The sequence below is a fragment of the Notolabrus celidotus genome, chromosome 4 (assembly GCF_009762535.1).
Source record: "Notolabrus celidotus isolate fNotCel1 chromosome 4, fNotCel1.pri, whole genome shotgun sequence".
Taxonomy (NCBI): Eukaryota; Metazoa; Chordata; class Actinopteri; order Labriformes; family Labridae; genus Notolabrus; species Notolabrus celidotus.
Window position 1 is genome coordinate 16,886,693 of NC_048275.1, and position 23,336 is coordinate 16,910,028.

A 23,336-nucleotide genomic window follows, 5' to 3' on the forward strand; every position below is an offset into this window, starting at 1 on the left:
CCAAAGTTGATCCTAAGTGGGCCGGACCAGTAAAATCATAACATAATAACCTATGAATAATGAAAACTCTACATTTTTCACTTTGTTTTAGTGCAAAAAAGTACAAGTACATTCTGAAAATGTTCACATTTAATTAACTATATTTTTACATAAACAGCTGTTGTATTTTTTGCCATAATGATTCTCATAGTGGGGCCGAATATTTTACTCTTTAAGCACTGAAACCTGCTGCGAAAACACCAAACACACAGGTTTCCCATTCACCTGACACCAGGTGTAATGTTTACTGCAAAACAACAGATAGATTATAATAATGAAGAAGGTAAAGTTGATTATTTTGGACCTCTCAGCTCCAGCATGAACAGTTTGCTTGCTAGACAGTGTTGTATGCTCGGGTGTAGTGCTAGTGTTAGTAGTTAGTGGATCCTCTTATAGTGCTCTAAAAAGTCTTTATGACTCTCAACCGCATTATGAAAAAAGCAAATAATCTATTCTCTCACTTTTTGAAAAAAAGTCCTGGGGAAAAAAGTCCTGGGAAAAAAAGCGCTGTTCAGGTGTGCTCCGTCAGCACTGGGATTTTATGGGACCCCCAGAGGACAAATTTAAATTGTAGTTACTTTAATTGAAAAATTGCAGTTAATGTCTTCTCCATAATTTTTTCACTTTACAAAGTTGTTCCACAGGCTGGATTGGAACCTCTGGCGGGCCAGTTGTGGCCCACGGTCGTTAGTCAGTCTTATCAGTACTGATGTTTTAGCACATCTCTCTGTTTTATATAGTCACAATTCTGATGCACACATACAGTACACACACACATTCTTATATGCAGCCTAATCTATGGGCATGATATTAGTCAAATCAGAGAACAGCCTTGTCAGAGGATTACCTTGCACGTCTCATTTAAGCTTGCTCTTAGAAAGTGGGTCAACTCTGATAGTGTGAAAACGGGGTTCTATTAGCGATGTTAATCCATTGAAAATCTCATCTGGTTATTGGGGTGCCAAAAAGGAAGTTGGTGCAGAGAACGAGAAATGGAGAGACAAAACAGATAGACAGACAGAAAGACAGCTTGATGGACAGAGAGACAGCCACAGGGACTGACTTTCTCACTGCATGAATTCCCTCATGTCTCCATTTCACACCTTTTCTCTGCCTTCTGTGGCTCTCATCTCCTCAGCACACCTTCACCTATCAGCATGACAGCCTGTAATAATAGCTTGGAAAATACAGTATATATTTAGCTAGAGTGCCAAAGTCACATGTTGTGATGGGGTGTGAGAATGCCTGGGGAGAGGGGTGGGGTGCAGGGGATGCTTTTGAGAGGTGGGAAAATTATGTTGGATTGTTGAATAAAGAGGAAAGTTTGATTTCCATACCACTAAAATGTCAAATGTCAAATAAAAGCCTTCTCATGACTTGTACAGTGTTTGGAGATGGCATATCAGTGAAAAAAACTTACATGTACAGTGTCAACGCCCTGTGTGATATTCAGTTTGGCAGTTTTGCAGTTCTCCTCTCCACCTCTCGATGGTCTTATTTTGACCTCGTAACCTCTAAGTTTTGTTTTGGACAGGGGAAAATATGATGCATTGACTTATTAGAGGACACAGTCGCAACTGCGATGCTTGTGCCGTGGCTGAGTCAGACAAATTGTGTTGTAACTGTACACAATGGATGCTTCATTATGCCATTGTCCCTCTCTGGTCATTTATATTAATGGACTACAGCTCAGAGAGGGTGTCAAAAAAGAAGATTTGGTAATGGATGGCCTATTACCTGCCCACATGGTGCAACGCGAGAGGAATTGATATGCACTGCAATGATGAGGGGAGGTGGGCTGGGTTAAGAGTGTCATTGTTTTCCCTTTCATTTGCATCTATATGCAAAAAAGGTGTTTGAGCACATTGAATACATTAGATATGTCCGTGATTAATATTTATGTGCTTTCTCTCCCCTCAGGTTCTGAGATTGTACAGTGGATGATCAAGAACCTGGACATTGAAGATCAAGGTAAAAGAGCTGGTTTATTCTGATCAAGGAAAGACTTTTTCAATAGACATAGAGAACAGGAATTTGGTTATTGAAGTCTGGCTGCTGATTTGTTCTCTTAAAGGTGACATATTATGCTCTTTTTCATCAAAATATATTGGTCTAAGAGGTCCCCAAAACATGTCTTTAAAGTTTATTGCTCAAAAAAACACTTTGAAATCAGATTTTGGCATGCCTGTAAACCCCTCTTTTTCAGCCCTGCTCAGAACAGGCTGTTTTCTGTGTCTGTGCCTTTAAGTGAGAATGAGCTCTCTAACCACGCCCCCTCCGGAAGTGGATGTGCCCTCGGCTGTCCAGCACGTTGATCTAATGTTTACATGTTGGCTGAATATACACGGCTGCTCACAGACCCACGTTACGTCAACCCGAAATTGATCCAGAATCTGATCCTGACGGAGAGGCGCCTGCAGCAGGACCTTTCTGAACGATTGGTCACAGATGTAGTGTTTCTTGTTTTATTTGTCAGTATGTCGACGTGTGTCTTGGTACACAGCTACGAACATGTAGCTATGTGGCTATGCTAACCAGTGCTAGCACTTTTCCATGAAAAATAAAAATCATCCACTAGATCTTCAAATCTGCAGACGTGGGGAGTAAAACCGACCTTTATGTTTATTAAGACAGCCTACAACTAGCATGCCTCCCTCCTAAGCTCCTTGTTAGCACACGTGTGCAGGTAATGAAAAACAGAGGAGGAGTTGAGTTGTATTTTATACAGTCTATGGGCTGAACAAGCTCCGAGCTCTGACTTCCGTTACAGACCGGATGTCGTTGTGACGTATGAAAAACACTGAAAACTTAAACGGCTCGTTTCAGCACACATTTACAGAAAGGTGGAGAAATCAGAACGGGGCAGAATGCATTTTTTACATTTTCGGGGGTTTGTAGACATGCCAGGGAAACATATTTCAGGTAGAGGACCATTAAAAAGTCGATTTTGCATGATGTGTCACCTTTAACATCATAGAACTGCAGAAATAGACATGACACGCAGCTCATGGAGACAGACTGCTTTAGAACACTTAGTACAGTTTGCGGCAGATTTAACACTACACACGTTGCAGGTCTTCAAGTTTTCTCAGTGTCAGACAAATCCAGTGATAAACATCTGTAGTGCTCAGGTTACATTTTAACAGAAGATTCAAACAATTAATTCAGTATACTTTTTGTACTCAGTATAAACCCAAACATGCAGAAACATCATACCGATGTGTACTTCCTGGGGCATTTCTTACAAAGCAAGTTTTGCAGTCATTAAGTTAACTATGGGCCTTACATCAGGTTTTCAGTACCATGAAGATAGTTCACTACTGACTGGGGTAGATCCCCATGGTATCTCATGCTAACCACCTAACCTGGAGCAGGTTATGTTGAGGAACAGATCATCTTCTGAAAGCATTACCCACTGACCAATCAAATCACTTGATTGTAGGGCTCTGTAAGCTGCTTGAGAGAGGGGAGGGGGGAGAGAGACCGGCAGGACACTTTGTCTACCTGTATGATTTAAAACAGGCTAACACTAGAGCCGTGGAGAGGTTGTACTTAGCGCATAGCAGCATGCTTTCATATTTGTTTTCATGATCATCACACTGCCCCGTTTGATCCATCAGGGCTGAAGCTGACATATTACATCTAAAACTGTCATACATGCCACAAGAATATATCAAAACAGCACTCTAAAGGAGAAAACAGGAGTTATTATGGACAGATCAATCATGCACTATGTTGGGACAGTTATAAGCCTTAATTTGTGCTTTCACACTCAGGATTTTTCTTCTTCTGCCACTTCTTCATTTTGCAAATGCAAATGTGGATTTTGGACTTCATATTTTTCTGATATTTTAGTTTGCTCTGAGTTTTTGAAATGTGACAACCTGCTGACTGAAGATTTGTCCATGTTTGAGATTGGTCATACGTTGCTAACTACGCCCCGTTCATGTGAACGCTCTCTCAGTAACTCGGGGTTGATTCAACAGGTGGATAACCAGCTTTGTGAGACCACTCCTCAGGATCTTCTGTGTAAGGGTTAGTGAAGCCAGATAACAAAAAATCACCTGGGGTATGTTGAACTTGTATCGTAGTATAGAGCCTCTGTTTGCATCCTTGCAGAGGGAGACTATAGTGCTCTGATGCAGCTGAATGGATCAGAGTCCCTAACCAAAGTGTCTGCTCTGTAGGATTTCATTGTTGCAGTGATACTGTTTACTTTTAAGTTTTCCCATGAGAGGAGATGTGATGATATTTTACAGTTTTTGAAGTGTCTTCATTAGTCTGCTCTTAGAGATCACCTGAGCCTTTGAGGATCTTGTATGTACTATTAGCTTGCTAAATAAAAAGTCCACAGCTCTAGTTATTTCTTTAAGCTGCCTTTTGTATGTCTTTGAGCTTCAGCAGACACTACAACTCTCGTCCTATTCTTCCTTTCTTTCCTTGGCCATTTTTCTTGTTTTATGCCAGTTTGACTAAAGTAGAACTGTGATATCTTGAAGGAGAAGCCAGATCATTTGCTAAGCCCCTCGATGAACAAAAATGATTGAAAAGTGACTGGTGAACTGTCATAAATATGAAAAGAAATCAGTCGTAAGCTTGTGTCAAAGATGGTTTTTACAGGAATGTAGCCAACAAAGTGAATCTTTTCAGGGATTTGTGTATACAGTAGGTGTGTTTACCTGAATTTTGGATTGTTTATGTGTGTGGGTGTGCATTCCAGTGTTTGTCTACTCTAATGTGTGCCTCAGGATTGTACAGCATGTTCATTGTTGTGATACTAAGCTGACTCATCAGCTCACAATTCCTTTGTTTGTCATTTCATTTCTATGCAAGGCTGTGCCTGCCTTCTCTGTGATTGTCAGTTGTACATGTTAACATCATGTTCTGCACCCACAGGAGTGTGCAGGGTTGTGGTGCTGACTTTGTATGGTATTTATGGGTATTTGTGTGATTTTTCTCACTTTATAAAGCAGTTAAATCCTAGCAAAACTCCTCTGCAGTGTTAGAAACCAGTTCAACTTTTTCTGGGTCAGACAGTGCTCAAGTGTTTGTGCTTTAGACATTTAAATTTGCCCAAGGGATTATGCTTTCTCCAGCCCCAGACTGTACTATGATAAATAATGCATCAGTATCCTGATGCCTCCTGTATGCAATAAAAAAAGGGTAAACAATTGACTGCAAAAAACTTTGGCTTCCAATAACTTCAGATCCATGTGCTCAACTTGCCCTAAATGTTTATTTTTGTTGCTCTGTACCAAGGAGGGAAATAACACATGTATCATGCCCTAAAGCACAAAAACACTTTAAGTGTTACATTTTGTGTCACCTGCAATTGCTCAGATGATCTTCCATAACAGCACTCTCCGTGAAAACTGTCAAAACTGCGTTTTCCTATCAGTGAGAAGTCCCCAAATATGTGTAAACAGGCAGATGTTCTTTGTCCTTCAGGGTTGTAATTTTTTTAGGTTGTTCTTATTTTTATAACAGCCACAACCCATGCACAATCACCCCACAGTGGTGAAGAGTGTTATGAGGAAAGACTGTGACTCCAGCACAGACCAACTCCAGGCGGGTCTGACAAACACAGCATAGTGAAATGCAATTAATTTGTCTCACAGCGCGACGGCAGCGTGTTTATTATGTTAAGGCAGATGAGCTTATATCAAAGTTGCTTGGGATAATGAGTATTTTTTTCTAAATGAAGGCCACTGATAATTTTCTGACGCACTCCAGAAGAACTCATTATTTTCCTAAATTCCCCAATCCTCCTTTCAGTCGATATGGCATTCGATTAGCCAACGCAAAATCCTGCCTTCAAAAGTTTGAGATGGTTTTTGGACACTTTAGCAGAAGTTTTGCATTTTAGCTCTTTGAAATCAGACCCTCATAACAATTCTGTCCATTCCTGAACATTATCAGGGAAGTTAGTGTCTAACGCATGGGCACTGGAGGAATAAGCTGCTTTCCTCATTCAAGTGGCTCTGGCAGACAGTTTTGAAGATACATGTGAGGGATCAACAGGTTGGCAAGATTTACAACGTAACACACAACAATTCCTTTGGTGTAATATTGTAAACATTTCAGTTCCATATCAAAAGTGTAAAAAAGAGCTGCTTCTCTGAGCAAGGTATACTTTTTGGACATTTTGAACCACTTGGAGTTGCAAAAGCTTGACTTACCCTTTCCTGATACTGGTATCTCTGAGCCACATCCAGGAAATCCAACTCAGAAATCATCTGAAAAATCTTGTTGCTTAATGATCCAATAGTTGCAGTTGTGTCAAAAGTAATCCATATGATTGCTACTGCATCCTTAGGAACTGCAACTGGAACAGCTAGGCCTCAATGCAGTGTTACTTTTTATAGTGCAGATTCACCAATGGCTAAAAAGCAGAGCTAATTGTAGCCCACTGCTAACTGACTGAGTTGCAAGGCTTTTACTTCCTGTTTACATCACCCAAAGCATGATGGGAACCCAGGGGGTGGGGGGGTTTAATGGTGTTTTCTTTTTATAAACCACATCACAGTTTCAGCATAACAGAATTAAGATGTCATACTGCAACAATCAAAAGATGAAACATGACAGCACAGCAGTTTAAAGACATTCAGCCCAGCTGTGAGTCTGTATGCATTTGCGTTATTAAGAGCATTAATTGCATATGAAAGAACACCTAATCTGATCAGCTGAACACTAGGGGATGGTAAAGTGATCACTGAAGGAGGTCATGTGACTCATCAGCACCGCATGGAGAGGTTGCATGATGCTCTGTATAATCCTTCTGATGGTCTTCTCCTCAAACCTTCTTCAAAACTCCTCCTCATCAGACGTAAGAGGCACTCTGAGAGTGAAGCACTTAGATGATCTTCTTCAGTCTCCTGAGATCACCTCTCTGTGCAACCCCAGCATGTTGAAAAGCTTGAAACTTTCTAAAAAGACAAGCAAGTTTTTTTTTTTCTTTATGTAGTCAGTGGACTTTTGCTCGTCTCTCTAACAGTGCAGTTACACAGTATTTGTATGAATCCAAGCATGCACTAGTTTTACGAAAACAAAATTTTAATTGAAGGTAAAAGTACTAAAAATGTAAATTTTAGTTGATCTTTTAATTGATACAAAGAGAAACACAAACAGGAAGCTCCAGTGAAGAACTTTCTGTTTGTGTTAATTTTGGCGCCACCTTGTGACCAAAGTGCATCTGATGCTCTCTTTTAACAGTCAAATGTATTACTCAGTGTAAATGTTTGCTGTGAAAAAATTTACAAGTGTGTTTCTTTAGCATGCTGTCAATCCTCTGATCTGACACTTACCCCCTTGCTCAGTCACAGACCTTGAAATTTACACCAATAAATTGTTTCCTTGTTGCTGATGGTCTGGTTTGCTTCTGTGGATCATAAAAAGGCATCGTGGTTCATTTTAGTCTTTTTCATAACCAGCTAAAAACTACTCACAGGAGCTTAAAACCTTTGCTTTTCTGCTTAACATATCTGATCTTGTAGGCTTTTAAAAATGACTTAAAAGAAATGAATCTGAGAAGCTTAGAGAGAGGAATGAGGTGTAAATTCAACTCAGAAAGCTCTGAAAATGAAGAGGAAATCAAACTAGACATATAAGTGATGCTTTGTACTATATCAAAATAAGTTAATGCAATTTTCAAGCGTATAGATTAAGCAAATAGATTTTCATGAACAAAAAAGCAAGGATGATAATTAATTTGCAGCAATACAGGTGCAGAGGTGTGTGACTTTTAAGCTAAGGGAAATTACATTAACTTGAAACTTAAACTTATGAAGTAATTTTGTTAGTTGCTACCATTGATTAAAACAGATTATTCTCATTAGCACTGTATAGAGCAAAATAATAATCAAAAAATAATTACAAATAGAGAATCTCTTCCCTTCTGTCTTCAGATGAAGCTCAGCTAGAGCAATACTCTCACACTCCAATTGGCAGAGCTCCAATCTGCAGGGTTTTTGGCACTGAGCTGGTAATATGATGAAATCAAAGGGTGTTCTCCCCCCAGACTCTGACGCTGGCCTTTTTTGAAAACTTGACTAATTCCAGTCCAAGGTCTAGTCAGCTATAAAGCTTATAGAAAAGCCTTCGATATGATCAGGAGAAGCCAGAAGCTCCCTTGTTACAACAGAATTGATTTTTATGGACTCCAAAAACAACAAAACAATCTTGGTTTATCTTTTATTCATCCGACCTATTCATCCCACATTCTTAAAATGTATTTGTTTTATCCACCACTATATGCTTTCAATACACTTAGTGAAATTTAAACCACAGTTCTCAATACTAAATCACCACTTGCTAAAGCTTTATGAAATTCTGACTTTGAACTTGAGCCGGATGATTTCCTAAATTTGAAATAACTGAGTATTCATCCAAAGCAGTGACAGAAGGATTATTCTGGGGCTTTAGAGAAACTGTTCAATCAGTTGCTGTGTTCACTGATGACATTCAACATCCGTCCTTAAAATGGCATCTGAAAACACCCTCGGCTTCAGCAACAGCATGAGAGGCTGAGAAAAGCATCACATAAACAGACATTCAGCTCTAGTTTGAAATATGGGTGACAGAAAAACTGACTGCACTGTCCTAGATGTCACTTCTCATCCTTTGCTGCCTTCACTATTATCCCATCCATCCCTGCTGAGATAACAATGCAGAATATGAAAAGTTAAAACAAATGATGAGTAAAATGGTGTACGGATGAGTGGATTAGTTGTCAGATGACAAAAACAAGCCTAAGAAATGACTTCTTTTGGTTTTATTTTCAAAATGTATGAGGCAGTTAATTATACATCTACATGTGGGGCAATACTGCTGTCAGAAATAACACAGGGCATAAAGGAGGAAGGGGGGTGTTTATAAGTAAACAGGTCTAAATAACTTATGAGCCATCATTTATTAATGAAGCTCAGTGACACACACACACAAGGACACACACTCTAGGACACATACACACATACACAAGAACACACATGATCATCCTGACTTCTCTGCGACAGTCACCTCAGTTGTAGAGGGAGAGCATTTCTATATTTACCTTACGTACGTGTGTGTGTGTGTGTGGGTGTGTGTGGGTGTGTGTGTGTGTGTGTGTGTGTGTGTGTGTGTGTGTGCGTGCGTGCGTGCGCGTACCAGGGAGCATATTTTATGCATGCATACAGTAATCTCTTCTTGTTGCATTGCTCTGCCTATTTAAAACATGTCAGGCATTCTTAACCTTTATGTGTTAGCTTATTAGTGTGTCAATATAACAGCTCAGTGCTAGCATCCTGTGGGAATTACACTGAACAACTGATAAGAATTAGATTTCATGACAGAAATTGGCAGGGGCAATAATGTATAAAAATGGTTAATAAATTGTTTCCAATACTGTTTAAAATGCCAGGCTAAAGCTAACTGAATCAGTCTACAGAAACAAGATCTGTAACTAGGTTGGCTTGTAAGCAGCTACATGCCAGGCTAGCTGAATAAGCTTGAAGGCACCGGGGCCATTTTCAAAACTGCCTACTACATGCTAACTACAAATGTAGTATACAGTACATACTGCATACTGCATACTGCATACTGCATACTGCGTTTGAAGGCTGGATTTCCGGTTTTGGAAAGCGGAAGTAAACAACGGCCAAGCAGATAGCTGAACTGCTTCTTTAGCGTCCACTTATGATTTAAAAAGTTAGGAAGTGGTTTATATGGAATTTAATAATTTTCACATCACCTAAAAACTGAGTGCCCGCTGTTATATACAGAAAAAAGAAGAAGCAGAACGTTAGCGCTGTATATTGTAGGAAACGGTATGCCAGGGAGACTAGTCTGCTGCATACTGAGACATTTTCTGAATCAATACGACATCCAGGTAGTTTTGGCATTCCACATTATGCTGTTGTTCACATACTGCATACTACATTCTGAATTTTGGTAAAATCAGTACATACCAGTAGGCGGTTTCGAAACAGCCCAGGTCTCTAACTAGGGACGCTAGTTAGCCACTAAATGCTAGGACAAAACTAACAAGATCAGCTTAAATAGTTCTCTAAAGTAGAAGCAGGGCGTAAAATTAACTTTTTACCTAATCTGCCATTGGCTAGTGACCTCCAAAAATTTACCGGCCAAAAATATTTTTCACCGGTCAAATAAAAAAATAATGTTGTCTGTTCCTCTTCTTGATCGTCTCCTGCCTCTCTGTTTATTCTTTTTGTTTGTGGTGGCTTCACGCCGGGAATGTGTCGCCACATCTTCCTCGAAACACTCTTCCCGCCTTGCTTCTAGAATTCCAGTAGCTGACATCATGCCGCTCCCGACGTTCCATATTACAACCCAAGTACAGCGCGCCGCGAGGGTCAAAATAGCCTGACAGTCGGCAGAAATGGGCGAAAGTATGAAAACAAAATCTCACATGCAATACAAAATTTTTCATCGGCCACTGGCGGGTGTGTGTTTTTGTTTTACACGCCAAACAAATTTTTTACCCGCCATTGGCGCTTGGCAGGTGTTCATTTACGCCCTGGCTAGAAGGCAGCAGCATGCCAGGCTGGAGCTAACTGAAGAGCAAAAAAGCAGCACTAGGTTGCACCAGCTATACCTAAGTTCAAGTGTAGACTTGAAGCTAAAACATAATTTCTAGTGTAGGACAGAGTTTATGTACTATTTAAACTTCAGGAGTTTCACTATCTGAGATAGTTTCAACTAAGCACTAGTTACTACTTAAATGGCACACCTAGATCTGATAGGTGAAGTCAGCTGGAAGACACCAGGTCTATAGGTGAGCTGAATAGCTTTGAGTCACGATATATCTGTATAAACCTAACAAAACTCATGTATTAGAAATAAGTGTTCAGTCTGCTTCTTTTACGTCACATTAAGAGTCATGACAGCATTTCGCTTTTAGTTATTCTAGTTTGGCTGCTCTATTCCTTTCTTCATTCATTTTCCAAATTTGTATTTGGTAGATTAATGTGATTTAGCACAGTATTTAAAAAGTACTTAGATAATTTAATCATATAACAAAAGCTTGAAAACTAGGGGACTGGTACATCTTTAGAGTCTCATGCAGACCAAAGGAAACAAATACTTAAACTGTCAAATATGAATCTAAACATGAGTGATAGATGTTGACACCATGAAAGGGTTACAGGCTGAGAGCAGCAGGGAGTCGGTGGTGGCAGATGAGACACAGTTAATGATGATTACATGTTTTCATTATCTGATGGTTTTAAATCAAGCACAGCCAACCGTGTATCGCAGAGCGCTGGAGGGAAGCAGGCTTTCCCTCCAACCAAGCACAACACCAGGTGATTTGGCTGATGAGTTCTGCCTCTGTGGATGAAGGTGGGCTAATCAGTAGGACACCCTGCTGTGCTGTTTGGTTGGGACAGAGAGCTGCCTTTCCTTCTGTCTAGCAGTGTCAGAGTCTATTAGAGCAGCAGCTTCTGATTTAGGCTCCCGGTGTTTAATTCTGGCCGCTCTGTCAAGGATGAATTTCTGCTGCAGGATTAAAGGTGAATAAAGTTAATTAGCTGGAGGGGCAAAAAAAGCATGCTGGCTAAGGATCTGTGATGTGGAACTATTGATTGCAGGATAATCAGAGAATCTTCCTTTAATGAAAAAGTGACACCCAAAAACAGATTTATCTTTTAATGCCTCGTGAACTGAGTAAGGGCTGTTTATAGGGAGGATAAACTAAAACTTTAATGTAGGAAGGCGCTTATCATTGGGATCCAAAGAGCAAAGGTTTGGCATTGTGAACATATGCTCATTTCAATTCTGGTCACCATTATCATATCTGTATAGACAGCAACATGTGATAAGCTTGTCTCTTTAAAACAGCGAAACCTTGGGCTGCAAATTATCTTAAATCTAGCCATCTGCACAAATGATGCAATGTGTCTTGTTTATCATCTTCATTAATACATATTAAACCAAAGTATATAAAAAGAGAAGAAAATAAAACGTTTACCAAAAAGTTTTGTGTTGGCTATTTCTGGGTTCTGAAACCAGCAGAAACTTCAGGAATGAGGAAGAAAAAATCAGACACGTAAACTCTGTTATAGTTGAGATATGATGATATTGTGCAAATTGTTTTAAGGAATAACAAGAAATAAGATATCAACAGTGATTTTAAGGTATGCTAAGAGGATTTCTTCACAGTTTGAACGTCTTTCAGCTTAACTGAGCTGAAATGATCCAAGTCTTATGTTTAACACAAGTCTTTGAGAGGTACAAACTTTATCACCTGCATCTGCATCAAAAACTAGTAAAAAAAAACGATTTGGTTGAACTCAGACTGTATAAAATATGGTATCCGTGACGCCACCCATCTTTTCCTGAGCACTGTTTTGAAGCCAATTGACGGCGGCAGCCATATCGGAAATGCAGAACTCAACCAGGCAAAGTGTGACGTAAAGAGGCAGAGTTTGAGCCTCCTAGCCAACAGCTATGTGTTCCCGACCGGGAGTCAAGTCAGTCATGACCTTATTTGGGAAAAAAACTCGTAATCTTAATATCTTCTGAACTGTCGCGTTAGAAAAAAAATCACCCCGTACAGTGTGTGCTAATAGAGAGATAAGCTACATAGAGCCAAGACATTTTTTGGACCAGGCTGTAAACATGTTTATTAATGCTGTAAAGATCATCTTTTTTGAATTGGTGTGTATGTGGTTTCCGGTGTTTCTGCAACCAGCTTCAAGCGGATCCTCGATGAACTGCAGTTTATAACACTTCTGCATGGGCTTCATAGTTTGAGACAGGAGGTTGCCGCTTGGTTTAACTATACCATTAAAACTGAAAATGCTGAGTTATAAGTAGAGCAGTGCTTGTGATATACTTTCTTTTCATTTCATTGTTACCTTTAACTTGTGAAAGTATCTAAGCTGCTTTCTGTTTAAGATTAAAACCTTGCCACCCACCAACATTTTATATAACACTCTCTTTAACACAGAGCTGATTTATGTGTGAATGTTTCATGTACATGGTGTAAAAATGAATGTTCTAGTCTGCAATGTAACTGCAAATACCAATAGGGGATAAAAAGCAGTCTGCACCAAGCTGTGAGTTGTTATTTTGTCTGTGTCTTTCTCTAGTGGAGGCTCTTCACCTAGGGACTCTGATGGCTGCACACGGTTACTTCTTCCCCATCTCAGACCACGTCCTCACTCTCAAAGATGATGGCACTTTCTATAGGTTTCAGGTAAGAATAATCATAGCCACTCAATGATTCTGCACAGCAATAAAGGAACATCCTGAACAACCCCTTCCTGCTTTAAAATCACTTTATACTGTAAAGGTTTATTGCGGACTATTTCTTTCATTGTCATTTTAATTGGGAACATTTTGTCTCCATGTTATATTAAAAGACAGTTTGAGTTTACAGCCTGGCAAACTGTTATGTGTTTTATTAGATATCTAGAGAAAAAAGGCTAAGTTTTACATGTATGGTATTGTCATTTATGCTTAAAACATTGGAGCTTCTTCAAATTCGTAAGCAACAAGTTAAGAAATCACTTTTACATTTCAAACTAACATGGTAGAAGACACACATTTTTCTTATCTATTTTGAGGTGATTTTAGAAAAAAGGTTAAGAAATCTATCATAAAACTGGTAGGGATGAAAAAAATCTCATGATACGATAATATCAAGATAATACGATATTTATCACCATATTTATTTTTTTAAATTACAAATAAATTTTAAATTTTATAAAGCTCTGAGTAGTTCATGAAGTCCACCCATCTGAGGTGAATGAGATGCACTCTCCTTGCTTCAGGCTCTGTGTAACTTCAGCCTTTGTCTCTTTGTAGAGAGATGGTAATAGTGTTCCACTTAAATATGGCTGTGACGGGAATTTATACTTTGTCTCCACTGTGTTAACTAACCGTCTTAATCCTTTGTTGTTGACCACAGAACATGTCTGCAGGTCTTTGCTTATATATTCAGCGATACATCTTGTGATCCCTTGAGCTCTCGCGCTTTGATGGGAAGTGAGGCTGTAAACGCATCCTTAAAGTCTTTTGGCCTGGATGGATTTTTCCTCTTGTCTTCATTGATCTTTTTCATGGGGATGATTTGCCAAGTGGCTTCTCTACTCGTATTCCCTGACGTGTAAGAAACAGCAATAAGGCAGTGTCTTCATACTGTTTTTGTTTGGCCACCCCCCTTTCTTCTTATCATTTTTTGACTTGAAGAAAGCAATTTAAAAGCTGCTGAAGCATCCACATTTTCAAAATCATTCCTCTGCCACTCTGCCTCACCACTAACGCCATTGTCTGCCATTTTTGCTGTACCACACCTGAGGCAGCAAGCAGCGTGCAAAGGATAATGGGCAATCATGTTCAATGTAGTTCCCTCCACTCTGCTCCACTGTGGCTAAAACAAAACTACACTTTTTGCCTGGAAGCCCTAACGTTTCATACAGTCACAGGTCCATTGTGGTATGGAGACACTTGGCACTGAGCTGGTAATATGATACCAGCACATCCCTAGTGATAGGGCATTGTTGTCCAAAATTAGCTTTACAGGTTCATGAAAAGAGAAAAATAGCGAGTTGCTCTGAATGCCAATACTTGGATTGACAGGTGAAGTGATTTGTCAGTGTTCTCCCCCAAGTGTGCTGCACACAACTAACCCAAGTCAATCAATGCCTGAGGCTGTGTGTGTGTGTGTTAGTAGCAGTCTTCACTTTGCTCCTGACCTGTAATCACTTTTCATTTGGAGCCGGTCCACACAATGGTGCCTGAGGAGGGTCAAGATTCACGCTGATGTCTGCTCTCACGCTCACTGAAAGGAGCTTATGTACTTTAGACTTCATGCCGAGCCCATTACACAACACAATGTTTTATTGTGACAGATGCAGCGCTGGGACTGCGTGCCCACCTTGCATGACAGTACACACTCCAACTATGTGGTCAGATGTACTCAGTCAACATTGTGATGCTTTTCTTTTGGTTTTGTTTCTTAATGAAGTGTTCTTTCCTCTCCAGACTCCATACTTTTGGCCATCAAACTGCTGGGAACCAGAAAACACAGACTATGGTGAGAAAGCTATTCTGTTATATAGTATAAGTCCTGTTTTGTATATTTAATGTGTTATTTGCCGAAGAAGCTAAGTGGAGCAGATACATTACTGCTGCTCATTTCACTAAATGTTGAAAAGATAAAACAGAAATAATTTCACAGCAGTGTCAGGATGGTTCATTTAAATGTTAAATTACTTTTTTTTCTTTCTGTGTGGGTGAAATACTATTTGTTTCCAAACTTCTACCTCATGAATTTGTATCTTAATAAACACGGACATTGGGGTTTGGAACTTAAAATAAATTAAATTACATAGTTTTAATGCCCTGTCTTCAACGATGTGAAGCCAAGCCAAGTTTCTCAGTACACGGTCCTAGTTAACCAGCATCTCCTGTGGATACCTCAGTACCTCATATAACCCACTTACTATAACACTAAACTGTTCCTCCAAGTGGAGTTTTCAGTTATCTATACTTCACAGGAGTATTTATTTATCAGTCACTTTTAACACCTCCATAATTTAACAAAAATACCTTTTCAAAGATAAGATAAGATAAGATAAGATATTACTTTATTGATCCCCGGTGGGGAAATTCAGTTTTTACAGCAACCCAGACGTAAGTACAATCAGAAGAAGTTTCAATAAGTAAAATAAAATAAGTAAAAATAAAAATAGATAAATAAAGATAGAATACAATTTAGATATATACAATGTTACAATGGAATTTAGATTAAATAGAAGAAGTTACAGGCAGTATTAAAAATATTTCAGTACTGACAGGTTGAAAGGGTGTGATTATGGTTGGTAATGACAGATTAAGCAATAAATAAATAAATATGGGTATTTAATATTACCGCAAGTTGTAGTAAACAATAATAATGTAATATAACATAATATAACATGGCAAGATAATTATATAATACAATGTAATATGCATTATAATGTCATCAGCAGTCAGAGAGTCAGTGCGAGATGAGGGAGAGTGACAGACAATGCAGGGATGGTATGAATCTGTTCATGGGGGGTGGGGGGACGTGGCGAGGCTCATGACCCTTGGTCAAATGCATTCAAGGGGAAACAATTAACCTTCATTTTGGAAAATTAAGTGCCTCCTGTCAGGGGTGTGTCCATGGAGCCCCCTTGAAAACTGATAGGCCACCCCAAAATCCTAAACTGTGATTGGCTGTTTGCCTTGTCAGAGGAGATACTTATGTTGATATCAACTATTTGAGTTGTGTTGCAATAGGCTGGCAGTAGCTTATTTTAATGTTTGAACATAAATGTAAGTTTAAGTGAGTCCTTTAAAAATTAGGGTTAGAAGATTTTGATGTCCGTACTCTGCTGTGTGACCTTTACAAGTTAAAACATTATACAAACTGTACAATAATACCTGAATGTTGTAGTCAAATTGGACTAAACCCTCCTGTTATGTTCTCTGGAACAGCAATAATGTTCCTGGGTCAATTTGATCCGGGGCATATATTCAATTATCCAAATGTGTCAGAACCCCAAAAAATCCCAATACACATTTTTTAAATCTAATGTTTAACTCCATTACTAACCATTTAAATCAAGATTTGGCCCATTGGTGTTCTTTAATTCTCAAAGATCATGGTTCAATTAGGATAACTCACTCGTTTTTCATGAAAATTCATGTTAAAACTTTTTTTTAATGTAAATTGGAAAGCCCTAAATATAAATACAATAGTTTCACATTTATTTATTTTTTTATTTTTTATTTTTTTATGAAGTGATGTTAATAAATTAACATGACTCCTCTTCTGTCACATGCTGTCCAGATTTTTATGCTGCAGTTAGCTGGTTTGGAAGGCATATATTGCCTAAAATAGACTTTAAAAAGGGTCAATTCGACCCACAACATAACAGGAGGGTTGATAAGCAGATAAAGAAAGGGTAGATAAATGGTGTTCATTGTTGTGTGTGCGCACATACCTCATGCCACTCTTTAATAACTCAGCACTTCCGTAGCGCCACACCGTTCAAAAAGTCTGGACATGCTGCTGCCATCTTCCTTATATTACGATCGATTTGCTCCTAAGTGAATGAGATAGGAAAGACATCTGTGGCATAATCACGAGTGAATTTCAATCATGACAGACTTAACATGAAAAAATAACAACAAAGCAAAACAAAACAGACAAAAGGATGGCAACACAGGAGAAGATGTAGTGAATGTCATGCCTTTTACTGACAGGTATGGGTTGTAGTGACTTAGGCAAGCCAGCATTTCAGACAAAAAGGCATCCCTATCTAACTTATTTGGACAATGAAGACAAGTTTATGTTTAATGCTTAAAGAATGTTGTTTTAAACTTTAATATGTTTCAAAAATGATGTTAGCTTGGGTTAGTTTTGCACAGAAACAGCCTGTGGAGATATCCTGCAGGGGGCTTTTTGTTTACTGTCAGAACATCTCACGGTGTCTCAGATCTTTACTTCGATCTTCAGTAAGGAAGTTTAATAAGCACTCCACTTTTTCCAGAATCTGTCTTCACACAGGTTTCTGTTTTTCTCCTGAAGTTAAACAAAAAAGTAAACTTTACCTTCTCAACTGACTGATGCAGACTGACAGTGAAAGAGAACCGGGATGTGTTTGTATGCGTACACATATTTCTTGCTATATTTGGAAGCAATGCCAGGATGGTATTGTGATTGTTGTAGAAAGCAATGGAGAAGAGATAAACATTTCATAATGCTAAAAATGGTCTGGTTGAATAGACGCAGCCTTGCAGGTCTTTCATTTGTTGTTTGAGTTGTGGGAGAGGAAACCGAATAATGCTCCCTGTGGGAATAATCTTGCGAGCGTTAGAGGGAGTTAAAGTATCTCAGATGTAGCAACTGATTCACGTGAATGATGCCTCGTAATGAAAACAGGCTAATGGCATAATGAAGCTTCCACATAATGGTCGGTTTAGAAAGGGATGAAGGGATGATGATACCAGAGGAAGACATCAGAAGTCAGGCCTCACACACACAAACAGTCACAAACACAAACACACACTGTAACAGGCACTCAGACACCGTACACAGTCAATGACCTTTGTGATTCGCAGGCCAGTTTAAATGTGCAGTTGAGAGGATTAAATGAGTGAACACAGGGCCACTTAAGGCTGCTAAAACTAAGCTGAGATCCAGTCCTCCCTCTATAACGAACCACTCTCTCTCTTTCGCTCTCTCTCTCTCTTTTTTCAGCTGTTTACCTCTGCAAAAGAACAATGCAAAATAAAGCACGTCTGGAGCTGGCAGACTATGAAGCGGTAAGTGGAAGAGGTATTTTAGTGTCAGCTCTGCTCTTGTCACAGATCTGTTCTGTTCCTGCACCACTCGCAGGCTTCATCTCCTGCCTTTTTGTACAAACTGAAACAGAGAACATTTGTTTTTCTGTGTGTCACTGCAGCATTTGTAACTTTCCTGTCACGGACACTATTGACTGAATCTCAGTCTCAGTGAAACTTCTTTTTTCATCTCTATTTAAACAGAGATCATAAAAGATGGTATCCATTTTGTAAAGTTTAAATCATGAAGCCTAATCCGTAAAACCCTTTTTTAATCTCTCTGTGTGTGTGTGTGTGTGTGTGTGTGTGTGTGTGTGTGTGTGTGTGTGTGTGTGTGTGTGTGTGTGTGTGTGTGTGTGTGTGTGTGTGTGCGTGCGTGCGTGTGTGTGTGTGTGTGTTTGCTTCATTTGCAGGAGAGCTTAGCGAGGCTACAGAGAGCTTTTGCCAGGAAGTGGGAGTTCATTTTTATGCAAGCAGAAGCACAAGCAAAGTAAGTTTCTGTCACAAATTCAAATAACTTGAGCAACTGGGTGTTTTGGGGATGATTAAAAGAAGTAATTTGAAGTAGAAGTAAGCAACATGAAGTTGATAATTGAGAGAGAAAAAAACCCTTCTACCTCTCCTTGTATCACTCTGCTACCACTAAATGATGCACCAAACATGCATGCTAATTGTTGTCATGCAAACCACCTGTTCAGCTAGTTATGTCAGACTGAGAGGGCAGAAACACTGATGGCTGATCAATACACACCTCAAATAAGTTAAGAAGAAGCAACTAGTGTATGCGGCACAGCCGCTGTGCTCTCAGCACCACAGAGGCCAGAAATCCATCTGAAAAAAACATGCGGTCTTAGGGCTTAGTCATTAAATGCCAATATTCATTCACAACAGTGGATGGCACCACTTGTCTGTAAAGTAAGCATACCCCTAATGCCTTTGACCACCGGTCACTCACAGCTGCTGTTCCAGGGGGATGAGAGATGGAGAGACACAGTGATTGTCCAGATCAAAGTGGCTAAGAAGTAGGCTAAGTTATTTTTGTCAATGCAGCTGAGACATTAAACAACTATGGTATCACAAAGTGTAATGTTTGACGATATGAGCTCATAAAGACTGTCCTAACATGCATTTGAGTATGTTACTTAAAAACTGATTGAAGGTATGCCCATAACCGGATCCGACATCTCATCCAGTAGACTGTAGGTTACTTAAGCTTTTATGTTATTAAAATACTGAAACCATCAAAGGTTAATTTACACACCTGATAACGTTTTGTGTCATTTCAATGTGACAATTTAGTGTTAAAAGACACTAAAACATGATTTTGTTTAAAATATCAACCTATCTTGTTTTATACAATATGTTTGTTATATTTATTTTCAAATACAATTATTTTTGCTTTAAAGATAAGATTCACCCTGTAAAGCTAGGGTTGGTAGTCACGGAAAACTAGCATGAATTTGAATGTAGCATTTCCTCAGGACTCCTCCAAAACGACTCCCCCGCTCACATGCACAAGCGCTGCTGATTCACAACCATAAGATCGTGACTGATTCAAAACCGGTCCCCAGCATATCATTTGTGTTTTGAACTGTCTCACTCAGCGGTAAGAAAACACCAAAACATTATCATAGTGAAAGTTAAAAACACAAACAAATGTGAAATGTACGTGCAGGAGGCAGGTAGAAAGGCAGGATGGGACTTGATTGGTTTCATATATTGGACCCTAAAGGCAGGGATTGGTTGGTGTTTTCCCAGGTTTACTCCGGCTGTAGCGGCTTTTTGTCGCTCCTTTTTAAGAACATGTTATGTATTGATTGTCATCGGGACATAAAGATCATTTTAACCAGGATAACAAAAAGTGTATCTAAATCTGACTACTAACCCCAGCTTTAAAGGTAATTTTATAAAACTTATATTCATGGCCAATACAGTCAGAATAAAGGGATGAGCACTCACAGGCACAGGACAGACACGCATTTATTTAAAGGAACATTTCAACCTAATATTCTTAGTGACATGCAACAATTGTTTTTTTCATTTTAACCATAATTCTGACTGTATAATGTTGCTTACTATAGCTTTAAAAGTACGAGACTCCACACATGAGCACAAACATGAGGGAATAAGGATGGAATGAGAGAATCCTTCTGCAAAAACAGCTCTAAACTTGTGTTTTTCTCTTTCAGAGTTGACAAGAAAAGAGACAAAATTGAGAGGAAAATTCTCGACAGTCAGGAAAGAGCATTCTGGGACGTGCACAGACCAGTGGTGAGTGAAATTACTGATGTTGTCTTTCTCTTCATTTTTGCGCTTCCCGATATCATTGCTGACATTATCAACAACATCTTAATTGTCCTTACAAAAGTGACTAAGAGCAAAAAAAAAAAAACAAGAATACACAAACCACACACACACACTGAAAAGACAGTCTAACATGCTGTAAATATGGTAAGTAATTTAGGTCAGTCTAGTTCTCACATTCATATGAAGAAGGAATACGTTAAGTCATGTGACTCAAATTTTTTTCAAAATGTTGCACATGCAAACACTTTATAGGTTAGACATAAAACAAGCTTCCTGAATCCTGTGATGTTTTTATGATGTTAAGAAGAAAACACCCTGATAATCCCCCGTTGTATTCCTCTGCCACACACATGAAATGCCACATCAATAACTGTCACAACACATCAGCTTCACTGTTGCTCTTTACCTTGTTCATACACACTTGCTTAGCATTAGCATTTAGTTTCCCCCTGAGGTTAAAGGGTCTCCTCTGCCGCAGTTCTCTGAAAGCCCATGCTCCATGCTTAATTGGAAAATAAGTTCAATTTATGCGTCCTTGGAGCAACATAATCAATATTAATTCAAATTTCACAGTGACGCCGTCAAGCTACTTAGCTTTGTTCTCCTGGAAGAGACCCAGATTAGACCACTTGTCCAATCAGACAGAATTTGCACACTAAGACTCTGATTTCCCACCAGTTTGCTTGTTTTGCTAAAATTGGCACATTCCATGTTTAATTAAGCAGCTTGTGACACATTGTCCTAGAGACTTCTCCAAATCACTCCACACTCCTTCAAAGCATATTGGATTTGATTAACTGAGACTCATATAACGGTGGGGAAATTGCACCTGCATTGATTCTGGAGTCATCCTGGAGGGTAAAACATAAACAGGTTTAAGTTGTGGAAATTTAATTTAAGCTGAATTAACTCCTGGTTTTCCAATTTTTCACCTCTTTCTTCTCACAGCCGGGATGCGTGAACACAACAGAAGTAGACATAAAGAAGTCCTCCAGAATGAAAAATCCCCACAAAACCAGAAAGGTAACAAACTTCTAGCCATAACAACTTTCTGTAACACTTCAACCTTTCTTTGACTCTGTAACACAGACACTATAACCCAGACAGTAATAGATTTCATTGTGCTTGTCAGAAGCTCCAGTACTATGCCTGTTGACTCTATTTGTATTTGCTGTCTCAGTCTGTTTACGGGCTGCAGAATGATATCCGCACCCACAGCCCAACCCACACCCCAGCCCCAGAGGCCAAGCAACCCACAGAAGAAGAACTGCAGGAACAGGTTAGACCCCAAGATGGTGCTCTACAATTTCAGATGAGATTGGGTTTTTAATATGACCAACATTTAACTTAAAAACACCATAACAGTTGAAATTGTAAGTCGAAAAGTAGTTATAGAGAATTGCATACTTAGTTCAACTCAATACAACAAGGTGAAGGCAAATGTAAAAGATATATTGTAGTGCTTGGAAGAATATTCCTTATAGCTCCTGTGAGGAGTTTTTAAGTGCTCATGAAATGGACTGAAATTAACAGTGATGCCTTTTTATGACCTAGAAAAGCAAACAAGATTGTTAGAAAAGGAATTGATCATTTCTGTTTTGTTATTTTAAAGCCTGAAATCACTGTGAGGGGGTAGGTGTCTGATGAGGTGATTGACAGTGCATCAAAGGAAAACCATTTTTCTGCAGTTAATGTTCTTAATGAGTGAAACAGTTGACTGTTAGTTGAAAGCGGGAGGAGATAACATAATTTACACATGAACAGGACAAGACAAAATAAGCAAGATCACTTACAAACAGAAAGTTCCTCACAGAAGCTTTAAATATGAAAAAAGAAGGGAGTCGACATTGCATGGAATGTGTTTACATCTAAAATTAAGTTCATATATATATATATATATATATATATATATATATATATATACAGTATATATATGAACTTAATTTTAGATGTAAACACATTCATGTATTAGCAGTTTTAAACGATAAGATCTAAAACTATCTGATGTCAGTGCTAAGTTCTTGGTAAAGCTTATTTGTACTAACAGGGCAGTCAATTTTCTCTCACATCAGGCTCAGGGTAGAAAGCTCAAATAATGATACAGTGTTAAATCTGAATTCAACATTGTAATTCATTAAAAGTGGAGTGTCTTACAGTTTTGTTGTCATTTAATCACTTACCTATTGAAAAGTGAAAATGTTGAGAGCTATTTGGCCAAATATCAAATTAAAACAAAAACATACTCAGATAGCCTATTAGCTTTCTTAGGACAACAAGAAAGCCTTTAACCACTTCCTCGCTAATACATCTAGCTAGGAAGCTTACATTTTGTTAGCTACAAATGTATGCCTCTACTATTTCATCATGTAACACTACCAAAAGTTACACCAGCCACTTTCTAGCTTATGGTACTAAAACTAGTAAGTGGTTGACATTAGCTGTTGTCTGACCATAGTTAAGTATGTTGTTTTAGTTTGAAACACAGCAATAGTTTGAACTTTTCCTTGTATTTTAAGTTTCTGATGAACCGAGAAGCAATGAAGTATGAATTATTTGTAAAATAGCATACATTTATATGACTTAAATCAGCATTTGAGCTTCCCACCCTAACCATGGCATCAGAAGAAAACAGCATCTGTGTGAATCAACTGCTTGTGAAGACCACTACTTCAGGG

At 38.8% G+C, this 23,336-nt stretch overlaps 2 protein-coding genes and 1 long non-coding RNA gene across 7 annotated transcripts in view; 1 reads left to right on the top strand and 2 right to left on the bottom strand.

Moving 5' to 3' along the window:
- The window catches only part of LOC117811636 (ubiquitin-conjugating enzyme E2 D4-like), a 57,560-nt gene extending 51,175 nt beyond the window's left edge, over positions 1 to 6,385 (bottom strand). The window contains exon 1 of the mRNA XM_034682041.1: positions 6,219 to 6,385. Within this exon, the coding sequence (XP_034537932.1) occupies positions 6,219 to 6,275 (57 nt within the window). The 5' untranslated portion in view covers positions 6,276 to 6,385. The remainder of the gene's footprint in view (positions 1 to 6,218) is intronic.
- rgs7a (regulator of G protein signaling 7a) overlaps positions 1 to 23,336 on the top strand; it is a 77,683-nt gene that overhangs the window by 49,083 nt on the left and 5,264 nt on the right. For all 5 annotated transcript variants that reach the window (XM_034682036.1, XM_034682039.1, XM_034682038.1 and 2 more), the window contains exons 4-11: positions 1,960 to 2,010; positions 13,128 to 13,234; positions 15,025 to 15,076; positions 18,272 to 18,336; positions 18,768 to 18,844; positions 20,544 to 20,625; positions 21,610 to 21,684; positions 21,842 to 21,940. In XM_034682036.1, coding sequence (XP_034537927.1) covers positions 1,960 to 2,010; positions 13,128 to 13,234; positions 15,025 to 15,076; positions 18,272 to 18,336; positions 18,768 to 18,844; positions 20,544 to 20,625; positions 21,610 to 21,684; positions 21,842 to 21,940 — 608 coding nt within the window. The remainder of the gene's footprint in view (positions 1 to 1,959; positions 2,011 to 13,127; positions 13,235 to 15,024; positions 15,077 to 18,271; positions 18,337 to 18,767; positions 18,845 to 20,543; positions 20,626 to 21,609; positions 21,685 to 21,841; positions 21,941 to 23,336) is intronic.
- LOC117811638 lies at positions 14,908 to 22,493 on the bottom strand. Its single transcript, XR_004631036.1, has 3 exons — positions 22,455 to 22,493; positions 17,013 to 17,114; positions 14,908 to 15,050 (listed from the first exon to the last, which is right to left on the bottom strand). It is a non-coding gene; the product is annotated as an uncharacterized LOC117811638 (long non-coding RNA).